The 27,347-nt window shown below is 34.3% G+C and overlaps 1 protein-coding gene, 3 long non-coding RNA genes and 1 pseudogene across 4 annotated transcripts in view; 2 read left to right on the forward strand and 3 right to left on the reverse strand.

Annotated features, from left to right (window-relative positions):
- Positions 1 to 2,038: 2,038 nt before the first annotated feature.
- LOC139778651 (uncharacterized) lies at positions 2,039 to 4,199 on the reverse strand. The gene is made up of 3 exons (XR_011719631.1): positions 3,841 to 4,199; positions 3,688 to 3,749; positions 2,039 to 3,571 (listed from the first exon to the last, which is right to left on the reverse strand). It is a non-coding gene; the product is annotated as an uncharacterized lncRNA (long non-coding RNA).
- A 1,931-nt stretch (positions 4,200 to 6,130) lies between these two features.
- Positions 6,131 to 8,238, reverse strand: LOC139778665 (protein FAM50 homolog; annotated as a pseudogene).
- Positions 8,239 to 10,170: 1,932 nt separating this feature from the next.
- Positions 10,171 to 27,347, forward strand: part of LOC139778646 (uncharacterized) — a 29,352-nt gene continuing 12,175 nt past the window's right edge. The window contains exon 1 of the long non-coding RNA XR_011719630.1: positions 10,171 to 10,504. This is a non-coding gene — a long non-coding RNA (uncharacterized lncRNA). The remainder of the gene's footprint in view (positions 10,505 to 27,347) is intronic.
- The window catches only part of LOC139778645 (uncharacterized), a 29,867-nt gene continuing 14,347 nt past the window's right edge, over positions 11,828 to 27,347 (reverse strand). The window contains exons 9-12 of the long non-coding RNA XR_011719629.1: positions 26,296 to 26,396; positions 25,960 to 26,174; positions 11,969 to 12,042; positions 11,828 to 11,901 (exon numbers count right to left, since the gene is read on the reverse strand). This is a non-coding gene — a long non-coding RNA (uncharacterized lncRNA). The remainder of the gene's footprint in view (positions 11,902 to 11,968; positions 12,043 to 25,959; positions 26,175 to 26,295; positions 26,397 to 27,347) is intronic.
- Positions 12,117 to 27,154, forward strand: LOC139778644 (uncharacterized). The gene has a single exon (XM_071716708.1). It carries the CDS (start codon positions 12,634 to 12,636, stop codon positions 20,146 to 20,148), a length of 7,515 nt encoding a protein of 2,504 aa, XP_071572809.1. The 5' UTR covers positions 12,117 to 12,633; the 3' UTR covers positions 20,149 to 27,154.

A 27,347-nucleotide genomic window follows, 5' to 3' on the forward strand; every position in this document is an offset into this window, starting at 1 on the left:
CACAGATACATACCACTTGGGTTAAGTTAGGTAACACAATTTTTGTTTTATTTTTTAAGAGTAGTTGCACTACAATTATTTTTCAAAGCAATATATATATTCTCTTTATAGTTGGCGTAATTTAAGATTTTATATATTTTTTTGAAATAACATATTACTTAGGTTGAGTTAGGTAACGCAATTTTGTGATATAATTTTGTTAAGGAGAAATGACTACTACCACTTAGGTTGGTACGTATCACTTGGATTGAGTTTGGTAACGCAATTTTGTGATATAATAATAATTTTGTTAGGTATATATGTATATATATACCTATATATATTCTCTCTTTGTAATTGGCGCAGTATTAAAAGATTTCACATATTTTTTTTAAATAGATTCCACTTGTTATTTAAGTTTTTTGAGGTAGATATCACTTGGATTGAATAAAGTAACAATTTTGTAATGTAATAATTTTGTTAAGAAAAATTAAAGCTACTACCACCTAGGTTAGAATAGATTTTATTTATTTTTTAATTTAAAATTAATGATACTACCACTTGGTTTTTTTCGAGGTAACAACCACGCGTGTACTTGGCGCCTTTTTTTTTACCTTTTTTGAAAAAGGTAATTTTGTACTGATATCATGCATTTTGTAGTGTTACGCATCCTCTTCTAACTAGTCTTATAAAGAATATATCTTACAAACAGTATGTACAGATTGTAAAGCTAAAGGTGTTACAGACTATTATTTCTAAGAAAATAGATTTTTTTAAATAACATGTAGACATGATACAAATAAAATTAATTTATTCTTTATGTTTTTTTGTACTTTTAAGTACTCTGCATTTAAAAATAATTTACATTATTTTCATCCATTTGTATCATGTCTATTTGTTATTTTAAAAAATTTGGCAATTATACCGTTCAATAAAGCAAAGTTTCAGCTTTAAGAATCTGTTTTTTGAATTGCAATACGATGATTTTTAAGGAAGTTATGAGCAATCAAAGTCAAAATGCTCATTTCTTATTCAATCCACGATAAAAACTTTCAAAAGTAGAGATTTCAAGCTTTAAAATCCTTTTTTTAAATTTAAATTTTGTTCATTTTTAACAAAGTTACAGCTGCTTGAATTTTGCCTATTTTTAAAGACAAATTTAGTGTTCTTTTAAAATACCTGACACATTGAAGATAATGAAAGTGCTTCTAGCATGCTCGGATTTTAGATTTCGAATATGCAACAAAATCAATATGTAAGTATTTCTTCAGAAAAAATACATCAACATTGGTTAGCGCTTAAACGTTAAATTTTCTTTTCCTGCGTTAAAAACTAAAGTTACGATTTATTTAAACATTATTGGTGCAATAACTAGGTAAAACATTAATTTAAACATACATGTGTAGTTTAGACAGGATATAAATCCAGGTCAGAATTACAAATTTCTTGAATGTACCAGCATTTAATTATACAGTAAATAATATATTTATTTACAGTTACAATAGATTATACATATTAAATAAAACTTGATTTGGTAAGTATGAAGTAAATAACAACAATATAATAGTTTTATTAAATGTTTATTTAGCAATTATGTTTTCATGTATGTATAAGAAACGTAGCATATTCACATATTCACTTTGTATGTGTGTGTTCATATGTGTATGGTCAGAGGTACGAATATATAATACTGACGGGTTATATTACTGCTTAAAAATACGGCTTAAAAATAATTATGTTACTGTCTCGGTCTTCTGCCTCGTCTACCCCAATGGTAGTTAGCTGACGACATCTTTCTTCTTGTCGTCGTATCCCCGCGGCTCTGCCTCTTGGTCTTCGAACTGTAAATATGCTCATGTACCATAGCGTTTGGTCCAAAGCGTTTGGTCTGCACTATGCGATCGTGTTCTTCTCTATTTTAAAAAAGGTAATTTTGTACGAATATCACGCCTTTTTATAGTATTACGCATTTTATAAACAGTATGTACAGGGTGTTATTTCGAGGTATAATACTACCACTTTGTTTTTTTTTTCGAGTATTATTGACAATGCGATCAAGTGCGATTTTTTGCGCATTTTTATTACAGACGTTCATCATTACATTAACATAACAAAGTCTATACTTTCAAGGTACATGATGATCGTTTTAAAATGGTATCTACCTGTGAGATCTTTAAGGATTATGCGCAGTGTTCAAGCTCCCGCACGGAGCACATTAAGCTAAATTAGTCTTCGTTATTTTATTTTTATCTTGCAAATTGTCTTTATTTGTTCTCTCTCTCGCGAGCTTACCGATTATGAATATCGAGTCGCCGCAAGCGCTTGGACACTTCGATAAGATTAAAGCGATCACAGACAGAGGCATTCCGGTAAACGAAACGCCGCGAACACCCCAATAAATACAGAGGCTAATACTTCTTTTTTTTTAAGGATTTCTAATGATATCCGTACCGCACGTAGGGCGTTCCCGTCGTTGCGAAACCGTTTCACGACTCGAAGGCTGCAAATGTAGCGAGTCGAGTTTGTAACGCAAGCTCCGTGTCCCAATTCGTTCTAGATACGCTCCTCTCTACCTAATGTAATACATTACTCGCGTAAAGTATCGCGCAATTGTAATTGTACGTTATAATAAATGTAGTACAAATAGAGAATATACCGCGCGCGCGCGTGATGTAAAATTGTAAGAGTAAACCTAAAAGGTAGTAAAATCGTAAAACGTAAATATCGTAGAAAAGTTTCGCGAAAAAGCAAAGGCTCGTTCCAAAACAATAGCGGAAGGCTTATGAAATAGAATAAAAAGAAAATATGATAAAAAATTTCCTCATACACATTCTCCGTTAAGCTCTGATATTTGTATGATTCTTCGTCCTTATGTTAGTTCGTCTATCGATTATCTGTCAGTAAGAAAGCATTTATACTTCTAGTAGACCTTCGTGTTATAATTCTGAAGGCACTGTTTAAAAGTTTATTACATTTCTTGGAATAACGGGTCTTCGCAAAACACCTCTTCGAATGGTGCGACAAGGAGAGTCGTTATAAACATCGACATGACCATTGCACACGCCTCCTTCGGTCTATATCACAAAATTCAAAATAGAGTAGTCTCAACTTGACAGCCTGTGCCACAATGCCAATGCCGTATTTGTCGGGTCTGTGATCGGTTAGGAATTATCGTGAGCTAGCAAAAATCGATGGTCAGAATTCAGGCTTATGATACGCAATGGCCGGTGCATTTCCATTAATTATGTCATATCAATATCGTATCATTATATTACACAAACGCTTATTAATTTAGAGGCACATTGCTAAGGGTCTCGGTTTTTTTTCTTTTCAAGTTGCTCCCTACATTAATGAACTTATGACAATTAGCTAATTACGATTATTCAATATGAATATGAAAAGATACATGTACAATAAACATGATTAATCTAATTCAATATCATCCTCACTTCCTTTTGCTCTTTACTTTCATTCGTTTTCTCACTCCAATAGACTGTTCTGCGTTGTCATCCTCGTTGCCACCACCGCGTCTTCGTTTACCCGACTTTTTGTTCTCTTCAATGTTTTTCATGTCCTAGGGTGTTACAATATCCTGAAAATAATTTTAAGTAATATAACAAAACCCTAAAAGTTAAACCTATGGTTAAAATAATATATGGAATTTTAAGTAAAAATGCATTCAAATTTATATATCTAAAATCTACTTACACGTAGGAGTTGATAATAATCTCGTTGATTGGAATGTGGCTTGGATCAGTCAACTCGCGAAACTGTAATATAATAATAAATTGATTCAAATTTTCGGATACATCACTTCATACGATTCTTTCACACGATGACGGTTAATGTTAATTTCCTTACCTTATTATTATGTTTCGCGTGTTCTATACTTGTCGTCATAACGAAACATCTGACCGAGACATTGCGCTTCTTGGCTACCTGTATCTCTTTCTCGAAGCTGGATCGGGATTGGTATTGTCTATAACTATACTTTTTCCTTGATTCAAGTATATTGTTGGACTGCGGCAATGCACTTCTGCCAGCTGCCTAAAGTGTCTCTGTTGACGTATCCGTATTCCTTCAGATAATTCTTTGCAAAATGCGATTTTTCGGAGTCTGGACTGCCGATCATAAGTACCACCTGTTAATGGATATCTATAAGCACGAGGAAAGAGCGGGCCTCTGTTCACATTTGACGTTCACAATGATATTCGTGTTATGCACGATGCTTCTGTCGAAATCGAGGAATCACATGCCGGAAAAGTTTACTTAGGTATTTATCATTAAAAGAATACTTTGTATAATTCTCTTTTATGTTATTTTTTTATTTTTTCTCATTAGATCATGGTACCAGAGGAACAAACACATTTTTCCAGCGAGTAGATGGGAACCTTTTGATCCAACGAAAAGTTACGACAAGTATACAGTGTCGGATAAAAATAGGAAGAAAGATAAAATCTGATAAACTTAGATTCAACGAATTGTCCAATTTCGTTTAAAGGATTCAGATTCAAAGGACTGTAAATATTAATAACCAGATAAATAACTTTGTTTCATCGTACAATTGATTCATTGTTCAACAGATTGTAATATATATATATATGTATATATATATATATTACAATATATTACAATATATTACAATATATTACAATTACAACATATTTCAATATATTACAACATATTACAATATATATAGGGGAGACCGGGGCCTAACCGTCGCCGGGGTTGAACCGTCAAATCAAATATCTCGGAACCTGTATATTGTGCGAACTCGCTATTAACATTGTAAACGCTGCTTATGGTACCCATGTGACCAACGGAGTTTCGGCAGGTTACCTGCCGTGTTATGATTTTTACGAGGGCAAACGTGTTTTCGGAAGGTGAAAGTTACATTTTCTGCGCGTGGAAATTTTGTAATATCTGCAATAATATTTGCTCTCCAAATCTCGAGGTACGTGATTATAAAGAGTAATGCATGCTGAACACGAATCCAGTGTAGTTTTTTCATTATCGTTGATGTCTAATATTTCGTGGGCGATCAAACCTGAAACTTGTGTTTGGGGTTAATCCGTCAGTAAGCAGTCCGGGTGCATTTCCAAGGCATTTCCAGGCTCACTGCATATGGAATATGGATGAGACGGGAATTACAACCGTTCAGACACCGAATAGAGTCATCGGACGTCGAGGAGTGAAACAAGTCGGGCGAGTGACTTTTGCGGAAAGAGGAACCCTCGTAACTATTTTTTAATAATGTTTCGCATAAAAATTTTAAATAAATTTTTATATTTTTCTCTTAAAAAACAATTATTAAGATGTATCTTATCATTTTTCAGGATTAGATGTACGTATATGTATTGAAAATGCAGTGTGACGGTTAAACCCCGGCATTTTTGAGATTTCAATTTTTCCACCGTTGTCGTTTTGCTCTATACCGGTTAAACAAAGCGACGTAGATAAAAATTTCCTATATAAATTTTGTAGCTAAAGGTTTACTCTTTACAGTGGTACACCACATTTAACTAAAATTATTTATTTTTTTGTTAAAAATCGGCACCGAAAAAAAACTGACGGTTAGGCCCCGGTCTCCCCTACGCGTATATATATATAGCTACATTGTATTTTTAAGGACTGTGATTTTAATTCATTTAGTTATGTGATAATATTTAATTCATTTACTCGATTATGTAGCTCTACTAAATTACAGTCCTTTGAATCTGAATCCTTTAAACGAAATTAGACAATTCGTTGAATCTAAGTTTATCAGATTTTGTCTTTCTTCCTATTTTTATTCGACACTGTATACTTGTCGTAACTTTTCGTTGGATCAAAAAGTTCCCATCTACTCGCTGGAAAAATGTGTTTGTTCCTCTCGTATCATGATCTAATGAGAAATAACATAAAAGAGAATTATACAAAGTATTCTTTTAATGATAAATACCTAAGTAAAATTTTTCCGGCATGTGATTCCTCGGTTTCGACAGAAGCATCGTGCATAACACGAATATCATCGTAAACGTCAAATGTGAACAGAGGTTCGCTTTTTCCTCGTGCCTAATCGCAATATTACATACATTAAAATAACATGCCAACATTGTGATATTGCTTCATAAGTTTTATCATTTAGTATCTTTACCTTAGTTACAATAAAATCGTAAAACGTATAATGGTGCGGTAATATAAGAAAGATCCTCCTTGACATACATTAACTGATCTGCCATTACTGTTTTAAGCTCGCTGAATTCACGCCTCAAAACTTCTAAACATCTCTGAAGAAGCTGATAGATAGAATTACCTGTATGTGAAAATTTAATAATTTATGCCGTAGAACATTATATATCACGCCAATGTTACTCCAAAAGTGACACTGGAGTATTTTAATAAATCACTAAGACATTCACCTTTCTTCATTATAACACTCCGACGATGGCCAGATCCATCCCAATAACTGAATGTGATCTCAATTTCTTCTTCCTTCAACGCGTTCTGCTTTCTAGCCCATTCTTGCCTCAATTCTTCCTTAAGTTTATTTTCCTCCTCCTCCCTTTCCCTATCTGGCAAGAAACTTGTATCTACATCTGGATTTTTCTTAATCTTCTTAATCGCGGGGCCATCAGATTGCACATTTTCTGACTGCAGGGATTTTTCGGCATTGTCTTCGTCAGAAGACATCTCAGCTACATCTTCGGCTTCGTCCAGATTAAAAGACAAAGCTTGAATCTGTCTCTTCTGTTTGTTCTTTTCTGTCTGCTTCGCCGCTAACGTTCTTTCCTTTTCCTGCTCTTTTTCACGTTCCTTCTATCTATATCAAAGCATAAAACACTGGGCAAAAATCACATAACATTTAGAGCACTGGGCAGAAATCACACACACATATATATATATATATTCACGCCAAACTGCATATATAACATCGTGTTATTTTTACATTACATTTAGGAAAATTATTTCATATAGACGTTAAACTTACATACATAGGGAGCTTTCCAGCAAGTGACACAAGCCGACACAAACGTCGTTCTATCTTTCTTTTTTGGCATTTTGGAGTAACAAAGACAAAACGATACCTGTGTCGACTTGTGTCGCTTGCTGGAAAGCTCTCATAAATGAATCTCGCGTTTTATGTAAAATCGCGTTTTATGTTAAATTTGTAAGAAATCGGTAATCTAACCTATACTATGTTTACGCGAGCGTTACTTAATTCTGTAGTAACTTACGAACGATACGATAATTCCTCCGCATAAACTGGAGATTTTATAGTAACTACGATGATATCGTTCGTATAAGTTACTACAGAAGTAATACTCACGTAAACGTAAACTATTACAATTCCTGTCACATGCACTTAGTCGCGTAAAAGAGTCACGGTGCGGTCACGCTTCGCGTCGTATAATAATAGGATAATTATATGTAAATAAAACAATTACCTTGAATCAGAAAAAATATTAATCGTCGCGTCGCGTAAAGAGTCACGGTCGGTCTCGCTCCGGCTCACTACCGTGTCTCTCGATAGGTTAACTGAACTGACAGTGACAGCGCACTGAACGCACTATCTGCACTGCGCGCAGTACACACACGTATTAACTGAACTGACTGTGACAGCGCGCTGGCGAAAGCGCCGCCAGTGTCGAAAAAGTGAAAAGGACGCGATTCCAGCCAATGAAATGATGGCATGGCATGGCATGAGAGACGGTCGACGTAGAAGAAGAAGTATCTTAAAAATAAATTTTCACATTTGGACTTTGCGTCGCAATATCTCCGCTCGTAGGGCACGTAGCGGAAATATTATAAGAGAAACCCCCCCCTAATTCGACCTCAAGCTATTGATCAAGCCTACTTAGAACTTGATCCGTTCACTCGTTATCGAGATCTCAACATCTTGAGTACTCGCAACCCGTCGCGTCGCGTAAAAGAGTCACGGTCGGCCTCGCTCCGCGTATACTTGGCGCGAGACACTACCGTGTCTCTTGATAAAATGACACCCAGGCGAGGTAGAGGGACAACATGTAGAAACAATATTGTGTAAATAAAACTAAGATTTAACGCCTAGAAAAAAAGATATTCTAAAATGAAGTTTTATTAAGCAAAAGCACATTCAGGTTGATAGGATAAGCAGTATTGCGTGTAGCGAGAGATGGCGCAGCAATCGAACAAGGACAGATGCCTCTCGTTAGACAAGGACAGATATAGATATATAACATAGAAAACAGGATTAGAAATTAATAGAAATGTTGACATTACCGACGCACAGTGGGACATTTTGACGATCTAGGCGCTCAAAAGTCCAAAAATAAACTTTTTTTAAAACATTTAGCGCTATAACAAATGTTATTATTAAGGTTCAACATTTGCAAAAACAAATTTCTTTACGCTTTATGACGCCTACAGCGGATATGAGAGAGGTTCAAACTGTTCACTATCGAGCGAGTGAACCGGATGCTCGGCGCGTCATAAGTATCAGTTGCTTTTATTCGCCGATCTTAAGCAAACAGCTGTGACCATAATTATTACACCTGACGCCATGTATACTCCATGATTAAAGGTAACTAAACATATATATACAGTTTTGTTTTAGTAATCCTGATGTTCGTTTTTTATAGATCAAGATACAGTTCAGAAAATGAAAAATTGATATATATCTTGCCTAAATGTAAACTTTTATATTGTTATAGCACAAAATAGCGGATTGATTTTTTCATAGATCGAAAGTAGAAGTATTTAGGTCTTCAAAACATTAAAGACATTTTGCAATTTTTTGCGATCTTTCAAATAGTGCGTGTTTTTGTAAATGTATGTGCTTACGCGCGATCTGGCAGGCGCGCGCCGAGGCGCACCGTGTAGACTTTTACTTTGTTATACTATAAAATAACGGATTGATTTTTCATATATCGAAAATATGTAGAAGTATTTAAGTTTTCAAAACATTAAATTTTACGTTATGGCTGAACTAGCTGGAGCTGTACTGCTGCTGTACGGACAGCTCTGCCGCGGAGTGCGACTTAACGATATTAGTACCGTGATCGGTGTTTCGATGTCTTCAACTATTTCGTCGTATCTACGTTATAATTGTAGGGCCCGGATGTTCGGTCGAACTTTCCGTAAAGGTATTGTGAAAAATATCGTGTGCACCTCGGGGCGAAAGCTTTTTCAGACTCGTGTGATTTGCCGCCCTGCCTCGCCTTCGCGCTTGTAAAAATTCCAGAATAAACACAAATACAGACTTGTTGCATAGATTGCTAGTTACATCTGATCCGTTTATAGCGAGTTTGAGGAAGCCAGTTTTAACAAAACGAAACGTGCTCTCATCCGAAATATTGCCGTTATTATACGATCACCCTCTCTCTCTCGGGAAAACGTCGAGAGTGAGGCGAATTCTAATGAAAGCTGTGATTCAGATTCAGAGTAATATGCAAATATTATGTCAAAGTTTATGTTTATGTTTACATTTAGTTTATGTTTAGGTTTAGGTTTATTTCAAATTTTTTTTCTTCAGAAAATCACCTTTGTTCATAAAATCGCTTTTTTATCCATAAATAACTAATAAACACACTACTTTCTCATTCAAAAACGTTTTCTAGTATCATTCCACGTCAGCTTGAACGAAAAAAAATACAAACTGGAGTAGATATTTTGTTTCAGATTTTTGAGCGCCTAGATCGTCAAAATGTCCCACTGTGCGACGTCGAGGAAGTTCGGCCTTCGCTATAAGATCCCCTTAAAGGTTAACTATAAAAATCCACGTAACTAGTACATTTTAACTGGTAGTACGTAGTATAAGAAATCTTATTTATTTTTAATCATTGTTTTTCTTTAAGGAGTACAGCATCATCGAAATTAATATTACTACTCAATATTGTATTTGCATTTATAAATGTATTGCTTTATCAATGTGTAATTTATCGATTATATATCAATGTATTTTTATATTTTAAAATAAATAAAATTTGTATTTTCTTTACTTATGTACATATGTGTTGAATTGAATATTTTTGCTTTGAATATTTAATTAATATAATATTTCTTATGATTTTATTTATAATAATATTAATATCATTAATGTTAATACCAATGCTTGAATAGACTTGCCATTTATAGTTCTATTATATATACTATATACTTTATTTCATATTGAATATTACGATATCATAATATTCGATATGAAATAAAGTATATATGATAGAACTATAAATGGCAAGTCTATTTAGCATTGTCAAGACATTTGGCACACGTATTTGAACAATAATAATTATCAAGCAGTTTTTATTATTTAAATAAAGCGCGCTTGCACAATTAAGAACATGCGGGTGATGGTTATTACAAAGATCAAAGACACTGCAAAACTACTACCTTTGGCCGGTCGGTCTACTGAAAAATGTGTCAATATCAAATAAAGATTCTCTCTTCACAGCGTTTATATCTGAAGTCAAATATCAGACGATATGTCGCGGGGAATACATAGCGATTGGAGCGTGTTATCGCGGTATCGACCATCACTTTTCTACAATTCTGTTGAGCAACGATACATGTAAGTTATACTATAATACATAAATATAAAATAAATTAAATAAGAGTAAAAAAAACTGAAAACTATAATTTTTCCTCAACGGTTAATATTTAATTATTATTATGCAAATTTAAATATGCTAAAATTAATTTGTTTAATCTTTACAGGATAGGCGAGTTTATTCATGACTTTTTATGATTTTTATTTATAACTTCTATATATGTGTTGAAGTGTTATATCACAAAAAATAAGCGACCCCCGTAGAGCCTAAAAATAAGCTTCCTGTCCTCTACAGGTTAATGTGTTTATTTTTTTAAGCGTATTGGCCAAGAGTGGATTTTTGTACATTACATTTTCAAATTTCAATTTTTATATTTATAAATATTTATTTAATTATATTTATAGCTTTTATATTTATAAATTTCAATTTTATAACAGCATACTTGGAAATATATCAAACTCTGGTAAAAAGAGAATTAATAAATTAAAAATAAATAACGTCGTGACTCGTCAACTTTTATCAATTCGAGACTTGAGATTCTCAAGATTCGAAATCACACACCTCTATAGCTCGAGAGAGAAGGAGGCTGCAGATCATATGTCTGTCCACTCCTCAAAGTTTGTCGAATCAAGTGTCAAGCGTATAACGGATGTTAGTCGACTTTGCTTTGATGTGTGTGCTCGCGAAATTCTTATCACTTGCTGATGCAACGTCGTAGCGTGCGGACGAGTCATAAGGCGTTCGTATAACTATAATTCTGGCACTTTACCCGCAACCGCGCATATTACGTATGTGAGTTAGTAAGGTGTAAAAGTTATTGTGGATATAAGCAATTAAATAATGAAAGTTATTTGCCCGGGAGCAGTCACGGCAAGCGGTCTTATTTGTAGATGCAGTGTCGTGCGACAGCGCATGACACTGAAACACCCCCGAGTGACGCTATTACGTCTTAATACGTTAATTGGAAAGTGAATTAACTTCGTAAAATTGAATTCAATATAGGTCTATTGCCAGGAGAACGCCGCGTCGCGTCGTAACGGATAAATTGCAAGGCGTTTTTTCTTTAACGTTCTGACACTTAATCTGTAGGTGCATGACACGTATGAGTTACTATAGAACACGCGATAGAGATTGTGATTGAGAACAAATAAAGGTCACTTGACGGGAAAAACAATTAGTACCGAGGTGCGAAATTTTTTACACAACGTGTAATCATCATTACCGACTTATATTGTGAAATACTTCCGATTAGTGTTACATGACTCATACGAAACGTTTGAGTGTGGTGACTGTGCGAGCAAGTGAGAGATAACTCATAATACTTTTTTTTTAAGTGAATACGGTGTACAAGAGTACAAGTCGTCTGAACTTCTCCTCCTTTCGCACCGCACTGCTATTGCGGGTATCGTGTTAATATCTGAAAGTGTGAATTATTAACAATTCTCTATTGTGAGGAAATAACTACTAATGTGGGGAATACTTACCTATTACTGAGAACAGTCGATACTCGTTCGACCTGGTGGAGCGAGCACCCACTCGGTTTCCGTGACGTCGGTACCTGTAACAAAAGAAGAAAAGATTTATCAATCAGAGAAATCCTTCTTGGCGGTGAAATCAAGTGGCAACCATATAACGAGTGTTTATTATTTATAATTAATAATTATTATTTATAATGTGATTCGGTCACAACATTAGCTTAGAAAAACACGAACTTAAATAATTTAAATTTTCCATTCCGAAAAATATAAAACAAATTTACATCTCTCAGCATATTGCAGGTCAATAGAACATTACTGGCAAATCTATTCTTGTATGGTTGAACTTTCTCTATATCGCTTCCATTATCTAAAAATCTGTTATATTAGCTTTTATTGTTTTTAACTTATTTAGACATATAAAAAAAAATTTCTTTATTTTTGCCATATTAAATAAATTTTATCATTCTACTACTAGAATAACTGTATTTTATTGTTAGCGGAGTACGTGTACACACACACACTCACACACACACACACACACACACACACACACACACACACACACACACACACACACACACACACACACACAAAACACAAACTAATTTTTTTCAACTATCACCTACTTTATAGAAAATTTAAAGAGGAACTTATAAGAGAAAACAAAAAATATGATGAAACAACCAAGAGAGTTAGAACTTTATCCCCAAGTTCTAACTGAACTCGAAAAGGTATTATCAGAGGATAATATTGATAGGTTAAAAGAACTAAGCAATTTAATTGACAATATAAGTAATGCAGAAGATCAAATAACTTTGAGAAATTATTATGATAATGCCAGCAGCAACCCTGTTAGAAGCACTAATTTAATTATCTTAGCCTGTAAACATAATAAAGTAAAAATTTTAGAGTATCTATTTGATAGTGATAGTAGAATTCTAAATAATATGTCTGTTGTTATTGGAAGAAACACTATATTACCAGATGATGAAGATGAAACATGCCATAATGCGTTTTATTATGCTATACGTTCATGCAATGTTGAGCTTCTTGATACACTCATTAGTAAATGGCCAGATAATTATTTTGCTGATAATTTAGGAAAATTGGATGAAATCCTTTCAAGAGCTTATGAAGAATTAAAGTTAAAAGATGTACCATTGTCAGACGAAATGGAACGTTTTGTTCAAAATAAGTTAATAGACCTCCGTTTCTTCTCTACTACTTCTCGACAAGATCAGAATGTAAAGAGTTGTCTTGATGATGATAACATCAGAGAACGAATTGAATTAACACTTCGAAACATTAATATGCTAAAGGAAGATTACTCAAACACGGAAAAAGTAGATAAAAGGTTTTTATTTGTAGCAATATTTATCGCAAAAAATATTCATATATTAAAGCGGCAGTTGAAATCAACCTATGATAGATTACCTTGGGAAGAAATGGAGTTTTGTTTAGTCAGTTTTGTTTCTTCTCACACAAAACAAAAAGAAATTAATCTATTTTCTAATGCTACATTGAATAAAAATAAAATATTAAATCACTTAGAAAACTTTGCAAAAAAACTGAAAACAAAAGTTGAAAAAGAAGAACTTAAAGAAGAAAAACATAAAGATGAAAAGAAGAACTTAAAGAAGAAAAACATAAAGATGAAAAAGAAGAACATAAAGATGAAAAAGAAGAACTTAGAAAACTTTGCAAAAAAACTTAAAGATGAAAAAGAAAGTGTGAACATTAATAAGCTTCCAAACTTAACACGCGAGGAAGTTGTTGCAGAGATTATTAGCAGTGATCCTCAATTTCAAGAGTTGTATAACGATTATGAACAAATTAGAGATATTTATTCTTTAATGAAAATAAGTGATTATATAAAGTTGGCGTTATCGGCTGATTCTAAAGAGAGGGAAGGACAGTTAATTATTATAAGGGTTTTACAAGTTATTGGTGAGCATTTAAAAAACACTTTAGAATCCCCTAAGTTATCTAATACTACAAGTGAGCTTTTGCTATTATCGTTACCAAAAAATACAAGAAAAGTAATTATAGATTTACGTAATTCACTATCACATGCTCATTCACTCTCCAAGAGAATAGAAATCGAAAAAAATACAGACGTTAGTTTTTTTGCTGGTGTTCAAAATGATATTAAAAAAATCGATATTGTAATTACTGATATTCTTTATAGTAAAAAAATTAAAACGCTTAAAATGCTTCTAAAAAGAATTGTTGATAGTGAAAGCTTAGGTGAAATAAAAGAAATTGCTAAAATATTTAGTAATGCTGAATTGGATAAAATGATATCGGCAGATTTTAAAATGATGGAATACGAGAAACTTGAAAAACTCATTAAAGAATTAAGCGATAATATAACTGACAAGACGGATTATGAAAAGAAATTATTTAATAAAATTAATGACATAATCAATTGTGCAGGAACTCAATCAGAAAATATCAGAACTGATTATCTAACAGGACATAATTTAATAAAAGGCTTAATCAATTTGAGTGAAAAATTTAAGATTGAAAACAACGTTATTAGTGGAATTAAATTTATTGCTAATAGAATATTGGAAAATATGACTATAAAAACAAAGCCTAATAGCCTTATAAAAATTGCTGAGTTGTTCACAGATATTCATTGTAGTATTGAGCCAAGAATTCGATATGACAATCTGGATAAATTAATTTACGAAATTTTTTTTTATATTTTGGAATTTGAAATAAGTGACATAAAATGGATTAAGAAATTCAGGGAAAAGTTGAATAAAAAAGATTCGTTTACTTCTATACCAGGAAAGACTTACAATATAACAAAAGAAGAATATAATAACCAGCTTGCACTAAAACTATCTGAAAAACTATCTGAACTGAAAAATATTTTAAGCCATAACGCATTGAGTGGCCGATTAATTGAAAAATTACCTTTGTATAATAGTGATAAAAAATTGCAAGCAGTAGTAGAAATGCTTGTTCTGGATATAATGTCAATTTTAGATAGCTTAAAGCATAACTTAATAAAGCAAAATAATCTACTCTTTTTAGATGCTAACACTCCTTTATTAATTGGAAAATGTTTACGTAATCATTTAGCTCATGATAATGCCTTAGTTAATGTATTGTTATTTAATCCTTCAATAGGAGTTATTTTGAACGCTAAAAAACTTACTGAAAAAAATATAATAAGAAACAAGAAAAAAATTGGCAAGTTAGTAAGCGATGATTCTTGCAGGTTGAGAAAGAAATACGATCAAGACCTAGATATCATTACTAATCAGGAAAAAATGATTGCTGCTTTGGAAGAAGGAAATCTAGAAAGCTTAAAGGATTGTCTAAAAAAAGGAGCAGATATTAATGCTAGAAATGTTAATTCATGGACCACGTTACATTTTGCTGCTAAGGGATCTAGTCCTGAAATTATAAAATTTATTCTTGATCAAAATTTAAGCGTTAATGTGAAAGATATTAATGGTCAAAGCCCATTACATATTGCTGCTGAGCATGGAAGGAATAATATTGTGGAATTTTTTATAAAGAAAGGTTTATATATTGATGATTTAGATAATAGTGGCAAAATGCCATTACATGTTGCTGCTCAAAACGGTCACGAAAATACTGTTGTAGTTTTATTAAATAATAATGAAGCACATATTATTGCCCGAGATAAAATTGGTCTTTCACCTTTACACTATGCAATAATGAATAATCATATAGGTGTTACTAAGATTTTATTGGAAAAAACTGAAAATGCTTATAAAATGCTTAATGAAATTATAGGTAACTTAACCCCGTTGCTCGCAGCTGCACAGAGAGGTTATCTAGAGTTAGTTAAAGTCTTGCTTACAAATAAGGCAAACGTTAACGTTATAAATGAAGATACGACACCATTACATTTAGCCGCATTATACGGCCATTTGGAAGTAGTATGTGCTTTAATCCAAAAAGGAGCTCATGTTGACGCTAGCGGCATAAATTTTTCTACACCATTACACTGTGCAGCAGAAAACGGTTCCGAAAAAATAGTTAAAATTCTATTGAAGCATGGAGCTAATGTTAATGCTGTTAACAAAATCAATAATTATACACCTTTGATCAATGCAGCAATATTTGGACACGAGAAAATTGTTAAGACTCTACTGGAAAATAATGCCAACGCTAGTATTGCCACTGTTACAAGTATGACTCCGTTGCATCTTGCTGCCCTGTATGGTCACCGAGGAATAGTTGTTGCTCTACTTAATAATGATGGTGTTGACATTGATGCTAAAGCTCAAAATAACGCTACACCACTACACTGCTCAGTAGAAGGTGGTCATAAAGAAATTTCTGAGCTTTTAATACAAAAAGGAGCAGAAATTAATGCCAAAACTAATAATAATGTAACACCACTACATACAGCTGCTCTGGAAGGCCACAAAAACATTATTGATCTTCTAATTGACAAAGAAGCTAAGGTTAATGTAAAAGCTGATAACGATACCACACCATTGCATCAAGCTGCTCTGAAAGGCTACATAAACATTATTGATGTTCTAATAGACAATGAAGCTGAGGTTGATGCAATAACTGATGACGGTATTACACCATTGCATATAGCTGCTGTGGAAGGCCACAAAGACATTGTTGATCTTCTAATAAAAAAAGGAGCTAAAGTTGATGCAATAGCTAAGAACGGTTTTACACCGTTGCATCTACCTGTTTTTAACGGCCACAAAGACATTGTTAATCTTCTAATAGAAAGTAAAAAAACTAAGGTTGATGCAATAACTAATGACGGTAGTACACCATTGCATTTAGCTGTTCTGAACGGCCACATAGACATTGTTGATCTTCTAATAAAAAATCAAGCTAAGGTTAATGCAACAGCTAAAGACGATAGTACACCGTTACATATAGCCGTGGAAGTAGGTCATAAAGAAATCGTTGAGATTCTGATAGCAAATAGAGCCAATGTTAATGTCAGAAATAAAAACAACATAACACCATTGCTTTCTGCTATAAAATATAATCACAAAGAAATCGTTAAAGTTCTTATATCAAATGGAGTTGAAGTTAATGAAGAAGGCATTGAACTTTTGTCACCGGCAGTTTTTGCTGGATACACAGATATTGTAGAAATTTTGCTAGAGCACATAGTCGATGTTAATACAAAAGAATCTGAAAATGTTGCACCATTACACTTGGCTGCTACTAAAGGTCATAAGGATATAGTGAATGCTCTGATAACAAAAATAGTTGATGTTGATGCAACTTTTAATAATTTTACACCATTATGTTTTGCAGCACAGGGGGGTTATCAGGAAATTGTTGAGATTTTAATAGCACGTGGAGCTAACTTTAATTTTAAATCTTACGAAAATCTTACACCATTACATATAGCTGCAACCCATGGTCATGGTAATGTTGTAAAAGTTTTACTTAATAAAGAAGCAAATATTAATGTTAAGAATCATGTGAATATGACACCTCTAGAATTAGCAGTGGCACATGGTCATTTAGAAGTGGTTAAAATGTTACTACTGCAGGACTACGAAAAAATAGATATAAATGCTAAAGGTAATGGTGATTGGACGATATTGCATTATGCTTTAGTGCAAAAAAATAATTTAGAGATGGTAAAATATCTAGTAGATAATAAGGGATCTAATGTTAATGCTATAGATGCCTTTGGTTCAAAACCTATACACATTGCAGCGAAAGAAGGTTGTAAAGATACTGTAGAGTTTTTCCTTAGTAAGGAGTTAAGTCGTATTAATGAACTTGATGCAGCTAATAAGACATTACTACACTATGCTGCAGAAAATGATCAATTAGAAGTTGCGAAGTATTTGATAGCACAAGGCGCTGACGTTAATGCTGAAGATGTTAATGGCTTAACTCCTATGCATATTGCTGCTAATTTTGGTTATAAAGACTTTATTAAAGTTTTATTAAAAAATGGCGCAGTTTATAACGCCGTTGACAATTCTGATGAAAAACCGTTAGAATATTCTAATGACAATGACATTATCAATCTATTAACATTAACTGGGAAATTGTTTGAGGCTGTAAAACGTAATGACTCTTCAAAAGTTGAGAATTACATTAAAGCGGGGGCTGTCGTTAACGCCAGAGATGCTGACGGATTTACCCCTCTACATTATGCTGCTAAGTTCCGTTGCTTAGAAATTGTGAAGCTTCTATTATCTAATGGTGCAGTATATAATGCAGTTTCTGATGGTAAAACAGATTTTACTGTAGATGAAAATATTACTCGCTTATTTCAATTACTGCGTGACTCATTTGAAAATATTAAAAATAATGATTCTCGAGTAACTCGAGTTATTAATGATCTTAACAAGATAAAGGATATTGATACAGTAAAAGCAATAATGAATGCTCGTAATGAAGAGCACAAAACGCTAGTAGTTGCTGCAGTGCATAATAACTTTTCAGAAGTCGAACAGTTAAAAGAGGTATCACAAGATGATGTATCTAATCAAATTAATGAAGGTTTAAAACGTTTTTATCGAGGCAATTATCAAAGGGCCTTAAATTTCTTCAAAAGGGCATATAAAAAAAGAAAAGAAATACTAGGATCAGATAATCCTGGCACTTTAGATATTCAGACATACATAGGTAATGTATCATACGCACAAGGAGCTTACCAAGAAGCTTTAAATACATTTGAAGAAATTTTCCAGAAACAGAAAGAAATATTGGGTTTGAATGACAAGAATACTTTAAGTACAAGAAGTGAAATTGGTTTAGTGCTGTGTACGCTAGGAAGGAAAGAAGAAGCTTTTAATATTTATCAAGAAGTTTATTCAAAGCAAAAAAAAATATTAGGGTTAAATCATTTAGATACTTTAAAAACTTACTTTCACATGGCAATGGTATTAGAGGAACAAGGCAAACACGAAGAAGCGTTTAATATCAATAGAACAGTTTTTGAAAAAAGTAAAAAAGAATTAAATGCAGATGACCCAACAGTTTTGTGTATTCAAGAAAATATAGCGGTGGTACTGGCTAACCAGGGTGAGCTTGAAGAGGCATTGACAATTTATAAAGATGTTTACGAGAGGAAGAAAGTGGTTTTAAGTATTAATCACTGTAGTACTTTGACAGCGTTGCATAACATTGGTCTAATATTCTACAAGCAAAACAATTATTATGAAGCCCTGAAAGCTTTTCAAGAGGTTGTAGATAAAAGGAAAAAAGTTTTGGGAGAAAATCACCGTGAAACCTTGAATACTCAATACTGTATTGCAAATGTACTTTTTGCTGAATTCAAATTGATTGCTGCACTTAGAACCTATACAGAATGTTTTGAACAAATTAACGCTGCTTTTGGATCAAGTCATCCCACTGTTTTGGATATTTTAAACAAGGTAAAAAATATTAATTGTATAGTTAAATTTATAGGCTACGAACCGCGAGATATTCTACTGTATCTGCAGAAGGACATTACAACATTCAATGTCATTAATAAAAATAACGAAACGTTAAAATGTTCATCGCCGATGAAAACAGCAATTACCACTGCTATTATTGCTCAAGATAAGGAGCAGGATGATGATTGTACATATATTGGTACAAGCTACAAGCGAGATATAACCGAAGAGGATAAGGCAAGACGAATAATAAATTTAGATGAAGTTATTATACCTATTTCCATTGTGAGACAGAATGTCTTGTTTGGCAACGAACTAACGGACGAATCAATAGATGAATTTTTACGCATTGTGAGACAAAGTACTTCTTTTGAAACGCAAAGTGTACACTATCAAGGATTGCCTAATATTGACGCTAGTAAGAGCGACAAAAGCTTACAAATAATTGGAGGAAAAAATCAATGCTCTGCAGAGGGAATTGAACACTGGCGATGTATATTTTGTGATGGCACCAAACTATTCGTATATGACAGTATACCTGGCTGTACATACGACAGATTGGTGCTCAAGGAAAGAGAATATATAAAGCGTCGATATCCAAAAATAAGGCAAAGTGATATTATTTTTGAGAAAGTCGATGCACAACCAGACGGTACAAGTTGCGGAATTTACGCCGCAGCTTTTGCCACAACAATAGTAAATAAGGGCAATCCTTGTAATGTAAAATATTCCTACGAAGTAGAAAACATGAGACAACACTTTATAAAAATTATAGAAGAGGAACATCTGTCGCTATTTCCAACACGTCCGTAGTACTATTTACAAAGTTACGATATGTATAAATATATCGTTTAGATAAAACATGTCTCAATGAATAAAATATTTTTTCGGTATTGCAAAACTAAATGTCAGAGCGTCTGTTCTGACGTTACTGGCAAAATAAAATGCCACAAACGTTTATTCGGACGGTACTGATAATAATAAAAATCAGTTACGTCTATTCTGACGGTAGTGATAAAATAAATGCCACAAGCGTGTATTCGGACGGTACTGATTATAATAAAAATCAGATGCGTCTGTTATGACGGTACTGACAAAGTAAAATGTCAGAAACGTCTATTCGGACTGTTGATTATAATAAAAATCAGATGCGTCTGTTCTGACGGTAGTAACAAAATAAAATACCAGAAGCGTTTATTCGGACGGTACTGATAATAATAAAAATCAGATACGTCTATTCTAACGGTAATGATAAAATAAAATGCCACAAGCGTGTATTCGGACGGTACTGATAATAATAAAAATCAGATACGTCTATTCTAACGGTAATGATAAAATAAAATGCCACAAGCGTGTATTCGGACGGTACTGATTATAATAAAAATCAGATGCGTCTGTTCTGACGGTACTGACAAAGTAAAATGTCAGAAACGTCTATTCGGACTGTTGATTATAATAAAAATCAGATGCGTCTGTTCTGACGGTAGTGACAAAATAAAATACCAGAAGCGTCTATTCGGACGGTACTGATTATAATAAAAATCAGATGCGTCTATTCTGACGCTACTGGCAAAATAAAATGCCACAAACGTTTATTCGGATGGTACTGATTATAATAAAAATCAGATGCGTCTGTTCTGACGGTACTGACAAAGTAAAATGTCAGAAGCGTCTGTTATGACGGTACTGATTATTAGAAATGTATCATTTCAAAATTAAAATCGCAGAGACGAACATAAATATATTGGGTGTGTTCTCACGGGAATGGGCGTTGGAGGGGCCCATTCTATAGTATCAATAATCAAAATCACATAGTTTAGATCCTTTTTTGTACATTTGAAAAAAAATGTGCTGTGCATATATTTGTCACTTGATTATATAAATATATAAACAGTACGTATAAGATGGACAAAATAAAGCGTAACAAATTTTTATCCTCACAACTTATTTGCAGAGAAATATGTTTTAAACAAAAGTTGTTTGCTTTGAAGGGGGACACAGGATTGCGATGTGAGTTGTCTCGTAGATGTCGTCATTCTCAAAAAATAAGGGACTAATTTCTTATGGAACTTGATTTTTTCCTTCACATGAAAGTTGTACATCTCGTCGAGACATTTTCGAAACACTATAATAAAGCTCTCTTTCGTTAGAATGTCCTGAGATAACCTAAATTTTGTCATATTTTTTATAAAAAATGTAATGTTTCGTAGAATATTCACTTTTCGATGACTGTACCTTCATACTTTTATACATAGAATAACGAAATGAAGCAAATAATAATATTATTTTTGACATTTACAATTTTGCAAAATTGAATGCATGTACGAAATGCAATCAAGTTTTTAAAAATAATTTTTGCCTTTTTTCAACAAAATCGATTCTTTTTATTCTATATAGAAAAATATCAAGGTAAAATCCTCGAAAAACGAAGACTTTACGAGATATTTCATATTAAAAATATCATGACAAAATTTTAAATATCTTAGAAACGAAAGCTTCATTTTATCGAATTTTTCGTTACCGATCTATTGAAAATTGTTTAATTGTTGTGCCTGAAAAAGACTTTTATTAAGAAATATGTATGTTTTCGTTGATAATTGTAAAAAAACTAGTTTAAATAACATTAAATTAAAATAAAAGCAAAACACTGAAAAACCGACTAAAACCATTCAACTTGCGTAAACGATATCTCAGTCACTATTAGTCGTAAAAATGTTTTCGACCCCGCATTTTTTTCGTTAGAATGTCTACTTTCTTTTATCTCAAAACAAAAAAATCACTTAGACTGCTAGAACAAAAGTTGTATGCAAAAATGTGAAAAAAATCTTTTTTCCAAAATTTTCGCTATTTTTTAATTCCGTTTTAATCTTATTTCTTGGGTTTCTGATATCGCAAAAAAATTTTTTATATACGTATTCGATGCAAAATTTTATTTCCTACAAAAAAGTTCTCTTGTACTTTTTTCGTATTTTGCGTCGTTTTCGAGATATTTCAAAAACAATGGAAAATGATATTTTTTGTTAATATCTCAGAAGTGCACACCTTAATTTAATAGCATTTTCGTTTTTTAACTTATTTTAGTGTCGAATGATCGTATGAATCAATAAAATTCCATTAAAGAATTAGTTTCTTTTAAAAACACATAGACAATAGCCTATAAGCGAATGTAACACGTAATAGTCTCAATATTGTAGGGTGCAGAATTAGGAACAAGAGCGATGTGTTATAGGCACAGTTGATCAAGTGCTCTGTAATAATTATTATGTTATATATTTATTACATTATATATTATACATTTATTTTATTATAATTTATTACAAACTCTAATTTTTGTGCTTTTTGTAACAGTGTCATACAGATATATGTAACATGTTCAGAACTTTTACTCATAATAATATACAGGGTGTCACTTGATTCGCGCTTACTACTTACACAGCGATATTTCTTATCAAAAATTGAGTCAAAAAGTCTTGAGCTATTTTTTTCTATAATGTTTTTAATAAAGCAGTAATTATTAAATAAAGTCAATGCAAGTAGTTATCGTTAGGACAAAAAGAAGGATGGAAAGTCTCGATTTTTTATCGACTTCCGACGAGTTAATGGTCACAAAAATAGACGCATATCTCTCGTTACGGATCTTCGCAACACTCGATAAGTTGCGGGAAACTTTGTGTCTTTCAATGCTGGACCTGAAAAACGGATATTGGCAAGTGCCTTTATCTCCAAAAAGCAGAAAAATTACAGCGTTTATCATGCTCAGCAAAAGCCTGATGCAATTCACGTTCGGACTGCACTCCGTCCCTGTAACGTTCCAATTGAACACCGTACTCGGACCAGAGCTGGAGCTCAACGTGTTTGTCTGCCTAGGTATCATTGTTAGCCAAACCTTCGACAAATACCTCTGCGTATTACAAGAAATATTCCACTGTCTCCGAAAAGCGCGCCTCCGACTCAAACCCGACAAGTGCCGTTTCTGTGTCAATCGCATTAACTATCTCGGACACCTCATTTACTGCGAGAAAGAACATCCGGATCGACTTGAGAAGATCAGTGCCATCACCAACTATCCCGTCCCACAAAATGTACGGCAAATATGACAGTTTCTGGGCGGAGTGGTACCTTGGTATTGCTGATTTATTAAAAGATTTGCCATCATCGCCGCCCCACTTATCGCACTTACACATCAAGCCGCAAGTGAATCTGGGAAACCGCCGAACAGATTGCGTTCGATCAACTGAAGCAAACCCTGACCGATGCTAATGTGTCCCAACTTCATGCGGCAGTTCATTCTACAGACAAATGCCCAACGGAATTGATGGCCGTTTGGACACAATACATTCCGGAAGGAGAGCAGATGATCGCAAGCCGTACACTCAATAAGTCCGAATTATCTAGAATGGAATATCTGGCCGTCATCTGGGGCATAAAGTAAATACGTGGCTACCTAGAGAGATACCATTTCACTATTATCACCGATAATCAATCTTTACAGTGGCTCCAAATGCTAGAGTCCGGATGGTTGGTCCTTTAAAATCCAGCAATACGATTTCGAATTGAAATGCCAGAAGGTCATTCAACAAGATGGCCTGTCACGTCAACCTGGAATCCACGCCATTACCAAACCATAAAGTACCCATGATACCAATGCATGTAGCACTCCGCGAAGACTGCACCCCAGGAAGTACCGGACTTCAAGATAAAATGCGGCCGACTGTTCAAGCATGTGCTGCACAGCTTCCACTTTAAAGAAACGCCGGCGGAAGGACAGTGGAAAGAATGCATCCCCAAAAAAGGATCTCAAACCGCTATCATGCATCCACCGCCAGATATCTGGGAACAGCTAAAACAATTGCGCGAATTGCAGTATATAATTCTACTTAACCCGGCATGTTTCGCGACATTGCACAATATACGTACGGCAATGCCAGAACTGTCTCGTGCACAAGGCCATCCAGGGAAAACCCCAGGAAAAATTAAGACTTCTTAATTTGTTTTGACGAATACTATATGCTCCTAAAATTTGGTACTTTTTTGGACACCCTGTATATTAATTATTCTTAAATTTTTTAAGTATTAATTTTATTATTTTATAATAGTTATTTGAATATTATAGATTTACTAAATAATATAATACATACAGAAGCATCAACAAATACAAATACAAATATTATGATTTTCTTGGAAGACTAATTACTTAGATAAAGAAATAAATAATTCTTTAAGTATGTATATACATGTATAATATATATAAACATCTTATAGAAATAGCGTTTGCTACTTATAAAATGTTATAATTGCAAAATACATTAACATACATCAATATCTAGAAGAAAGAAAAATACATAAACGATCAAATATCGTTGACATTATTAACGTCAATAAGGAAATGTCAAATTCGAAAGAAATTAAAGTAATTTGAAAAGAAGATTTAAAAAATTGGAATTTATGTTGAAGAAGAAAGATGTTGCGGAGGTAAATATGAATATTAAATACGGCACTAAATAATTTTTTTCACGAGCAACAGCAAATTTTTTTAAAGCGCAAGTACGTCTGTTTTAAGTAAATGCCAAAGGCAGAAGGTACAGTCCTATTTTCATACAACATTGTCAATATTTCTCTAGTCCTAGAGCTTATATAAAAATTTAGCGGTTAAATTATTTTAAAATGTTTAATCCTGTAACATAACAATATGTACTTATTAAAAAAAAAAAAGCAACGAAAAATAATCTATTACAACACAGTTATGTAGATGACAAAGTTACATCGTGGCAATGCATAAATGATTTGTATAATGCTAACAAAGATAAGTAATATCGTATTGCACTTAAATTATAACAAATGCACATATTACTCTTAATAATTTTCAGAGAATGAAGGGAAAATATGTTACTCAGATTTTAAGCACCATTGTTTCAACTGCTTTTAATACATATATACGTAAGTTTAAGCATATAATTACCTGCCAAAGCTACATTTGCAGCAGAGTAAATAGATTGTTTTAAAAAATTATTTGATATTTTAAATGCTTCTATGCTTTGTAATAGTAACTCTATATAATACTCTAGCCCGGTATAGCGGGTGGAAAGTATTAATTTTCTTAGGGAGGAAAGTAAGCCCTAGCGTGAAATTGGCCACTTTCGCCCCTCTCTACAGGCATGGAAGTCGAATGGTTTTTAATATTGTATTCTATTTTATAAAATATGATATTATTTGATTAAAGTTATAAATTATTTTATTGTTAAATTAATTTACATGCACATTTTTTAATGTTTTTATTGGTACTTTTGATTGGAAATAAATTTCATACTACGATTTAAATTTCAAATATATATTGTAACGTGACAAGTCGCGTCCGCCACCCGGACGGGCTCGGCCGAGGGGAAGTTCAGGGGTGCTTCCTCGCTCGTAGCGGGGGAGGGCAATTGCGCCGCTTCGACGGAGTTAGTAACGAACATTTAAGATTATTTTAAGAGGATTGCCGGTTTGGTGACCGAACCACATTGTAACGACCTTGAGTCGCCACGAGGGAAGAGACGGAGGACGCACTCAAGGAGACGGCTGAGGGACATGGCCGTCGGTCGAATCACGCCCGTACTTCCTCGCAAGAGCAATATCGGAGCTTACCGTACGATAGACGACCCTGAGCTCGGCCGCCGCAGAGGAAACCGAGAAACCCTGGGAGACGCCCTGACAAAGTAAAACAGGGTGCGACGTCACGGTCTAGGGAACGTGCACGACCCTCTGGCCGCCATCCCGAGGGGCCACCGGTAGAAGTGATGGCCATCTGTCGTGCCGGACCGAGCGTAGGCGAACACCTTTAAGCTGCCGATCCGGACATCCTGCGGACGACATCAATTCTTGTAAGGTCACCACTCTGGCGTCCCCGCGTAAGTGAGGGTTCGTTCGAGGCAATGGCTCCGGTCTATATCGCGTTGTAGGGTACCTTGGATTATCTATTACCTGTTATCTGGAGAATGAGCGCCCACTGGTACCTTGCGCTCTCCCTTGTCGAGAAGTGTGAATTGGAGATCACGAAGGGGCCCCGCCGAGAACGAATCCTCCTGTAAGTAGAGATCACGTACACCTTCCCCGGGAACACTGTCGCGGCCGACAGTCACATTGCGTTATTCGGTATTCTGTGGTAAATGTAGCATTGTATGGTATTCGGAGTAAATGTTAAAGTCGCGATCGCGCAATTCGTGGTGCGAATTCGGGCGGTCACGCGGTAATTTATGTTAGTAAGATTGCGTTTCGCGAGTGGCAATGTATTATGTCGGATGGCACTCGGTTTTGTGATTAGTCCATTGGTGTGAATGTAAATATTGCGTCTTGCGTTAGGTAAGTCCGTAGAGTCGTCGGGATTGGCGCGGTGCCGTGGAATCACCGGGTTTCGCGGAAAATCTCGGGATTCGCGTGGCAACCCGCAGAATCGTCCGCGATTCGGGTCATCTTGCGTTTGGAGATATCCGAGGCGAGGACGATCGTCTGCCGGTGGGTCGGCACGGCGAGATCGCCCGCAGTTGAATTTGGTTGCGATTTGAGTATTCGCGAGTATCGTTGCGTTGTTGCGTTGGGTGAATTGCATGTGCGTCATGTGATAGATTCGTGAGTATGCGTGAGTATAATTGCGTGGTATGCTCGTTGTGTTATTCGGTATAAGTGCGTGGTAGGCTCGTTGCGTGTTATTCGGTATTTTGAGCCTTTTGTGATTCGTGTTCGCGCGGGAGGCGGTTCGCCGCTCTTGTATTCGTTCTCATATTTTTCCTTATATCTTTTCTAATATCTATGATAGTTTCAAATATATTATCCTTATTTTGTTTATTTGTGTATGATTAATTGCGCCACGCCACCTCTCCAAATATCCAGAAAAAGGAACTACACCCTGAGGTATTGCGTTAAGTTAATTGTGCTAAGGTATCGTACGGTGGTGCGAATATTCACGCCTGGTGCCCATTATTGCGTTTGGGGAAAACGGCTTCGGTTATCTGGCAATTCTCTGCGGGCATCCGCCC

Source organism: Temnothorax nylanderi, unplaced genomic scaffold (assembly GCF_030848795.1).
Source record: "Temnothorax nylanderi isolate EJ_2023f unplaced genomic scaffold, tnyl_v1.0 TNYL_tig0191_pilon, whole genome shotgun sequence".
Taxonomy (NCBI): Eukaryota; Metazoa; Arthropoda; class Insecta; order Hymenoptera; family Formicidae; genus Temnothorax; species Temnothorax nylanderi.

Excerpts from the sequence above, each read along its gene's own strand:
- LOC139778644 (XM_071716708.1), top strand. The coding sequence starts at position 12,634 with ATGATGAAACAACCAAGAGAGTTAGAACTTTATCCCCAAGTTCTAACT.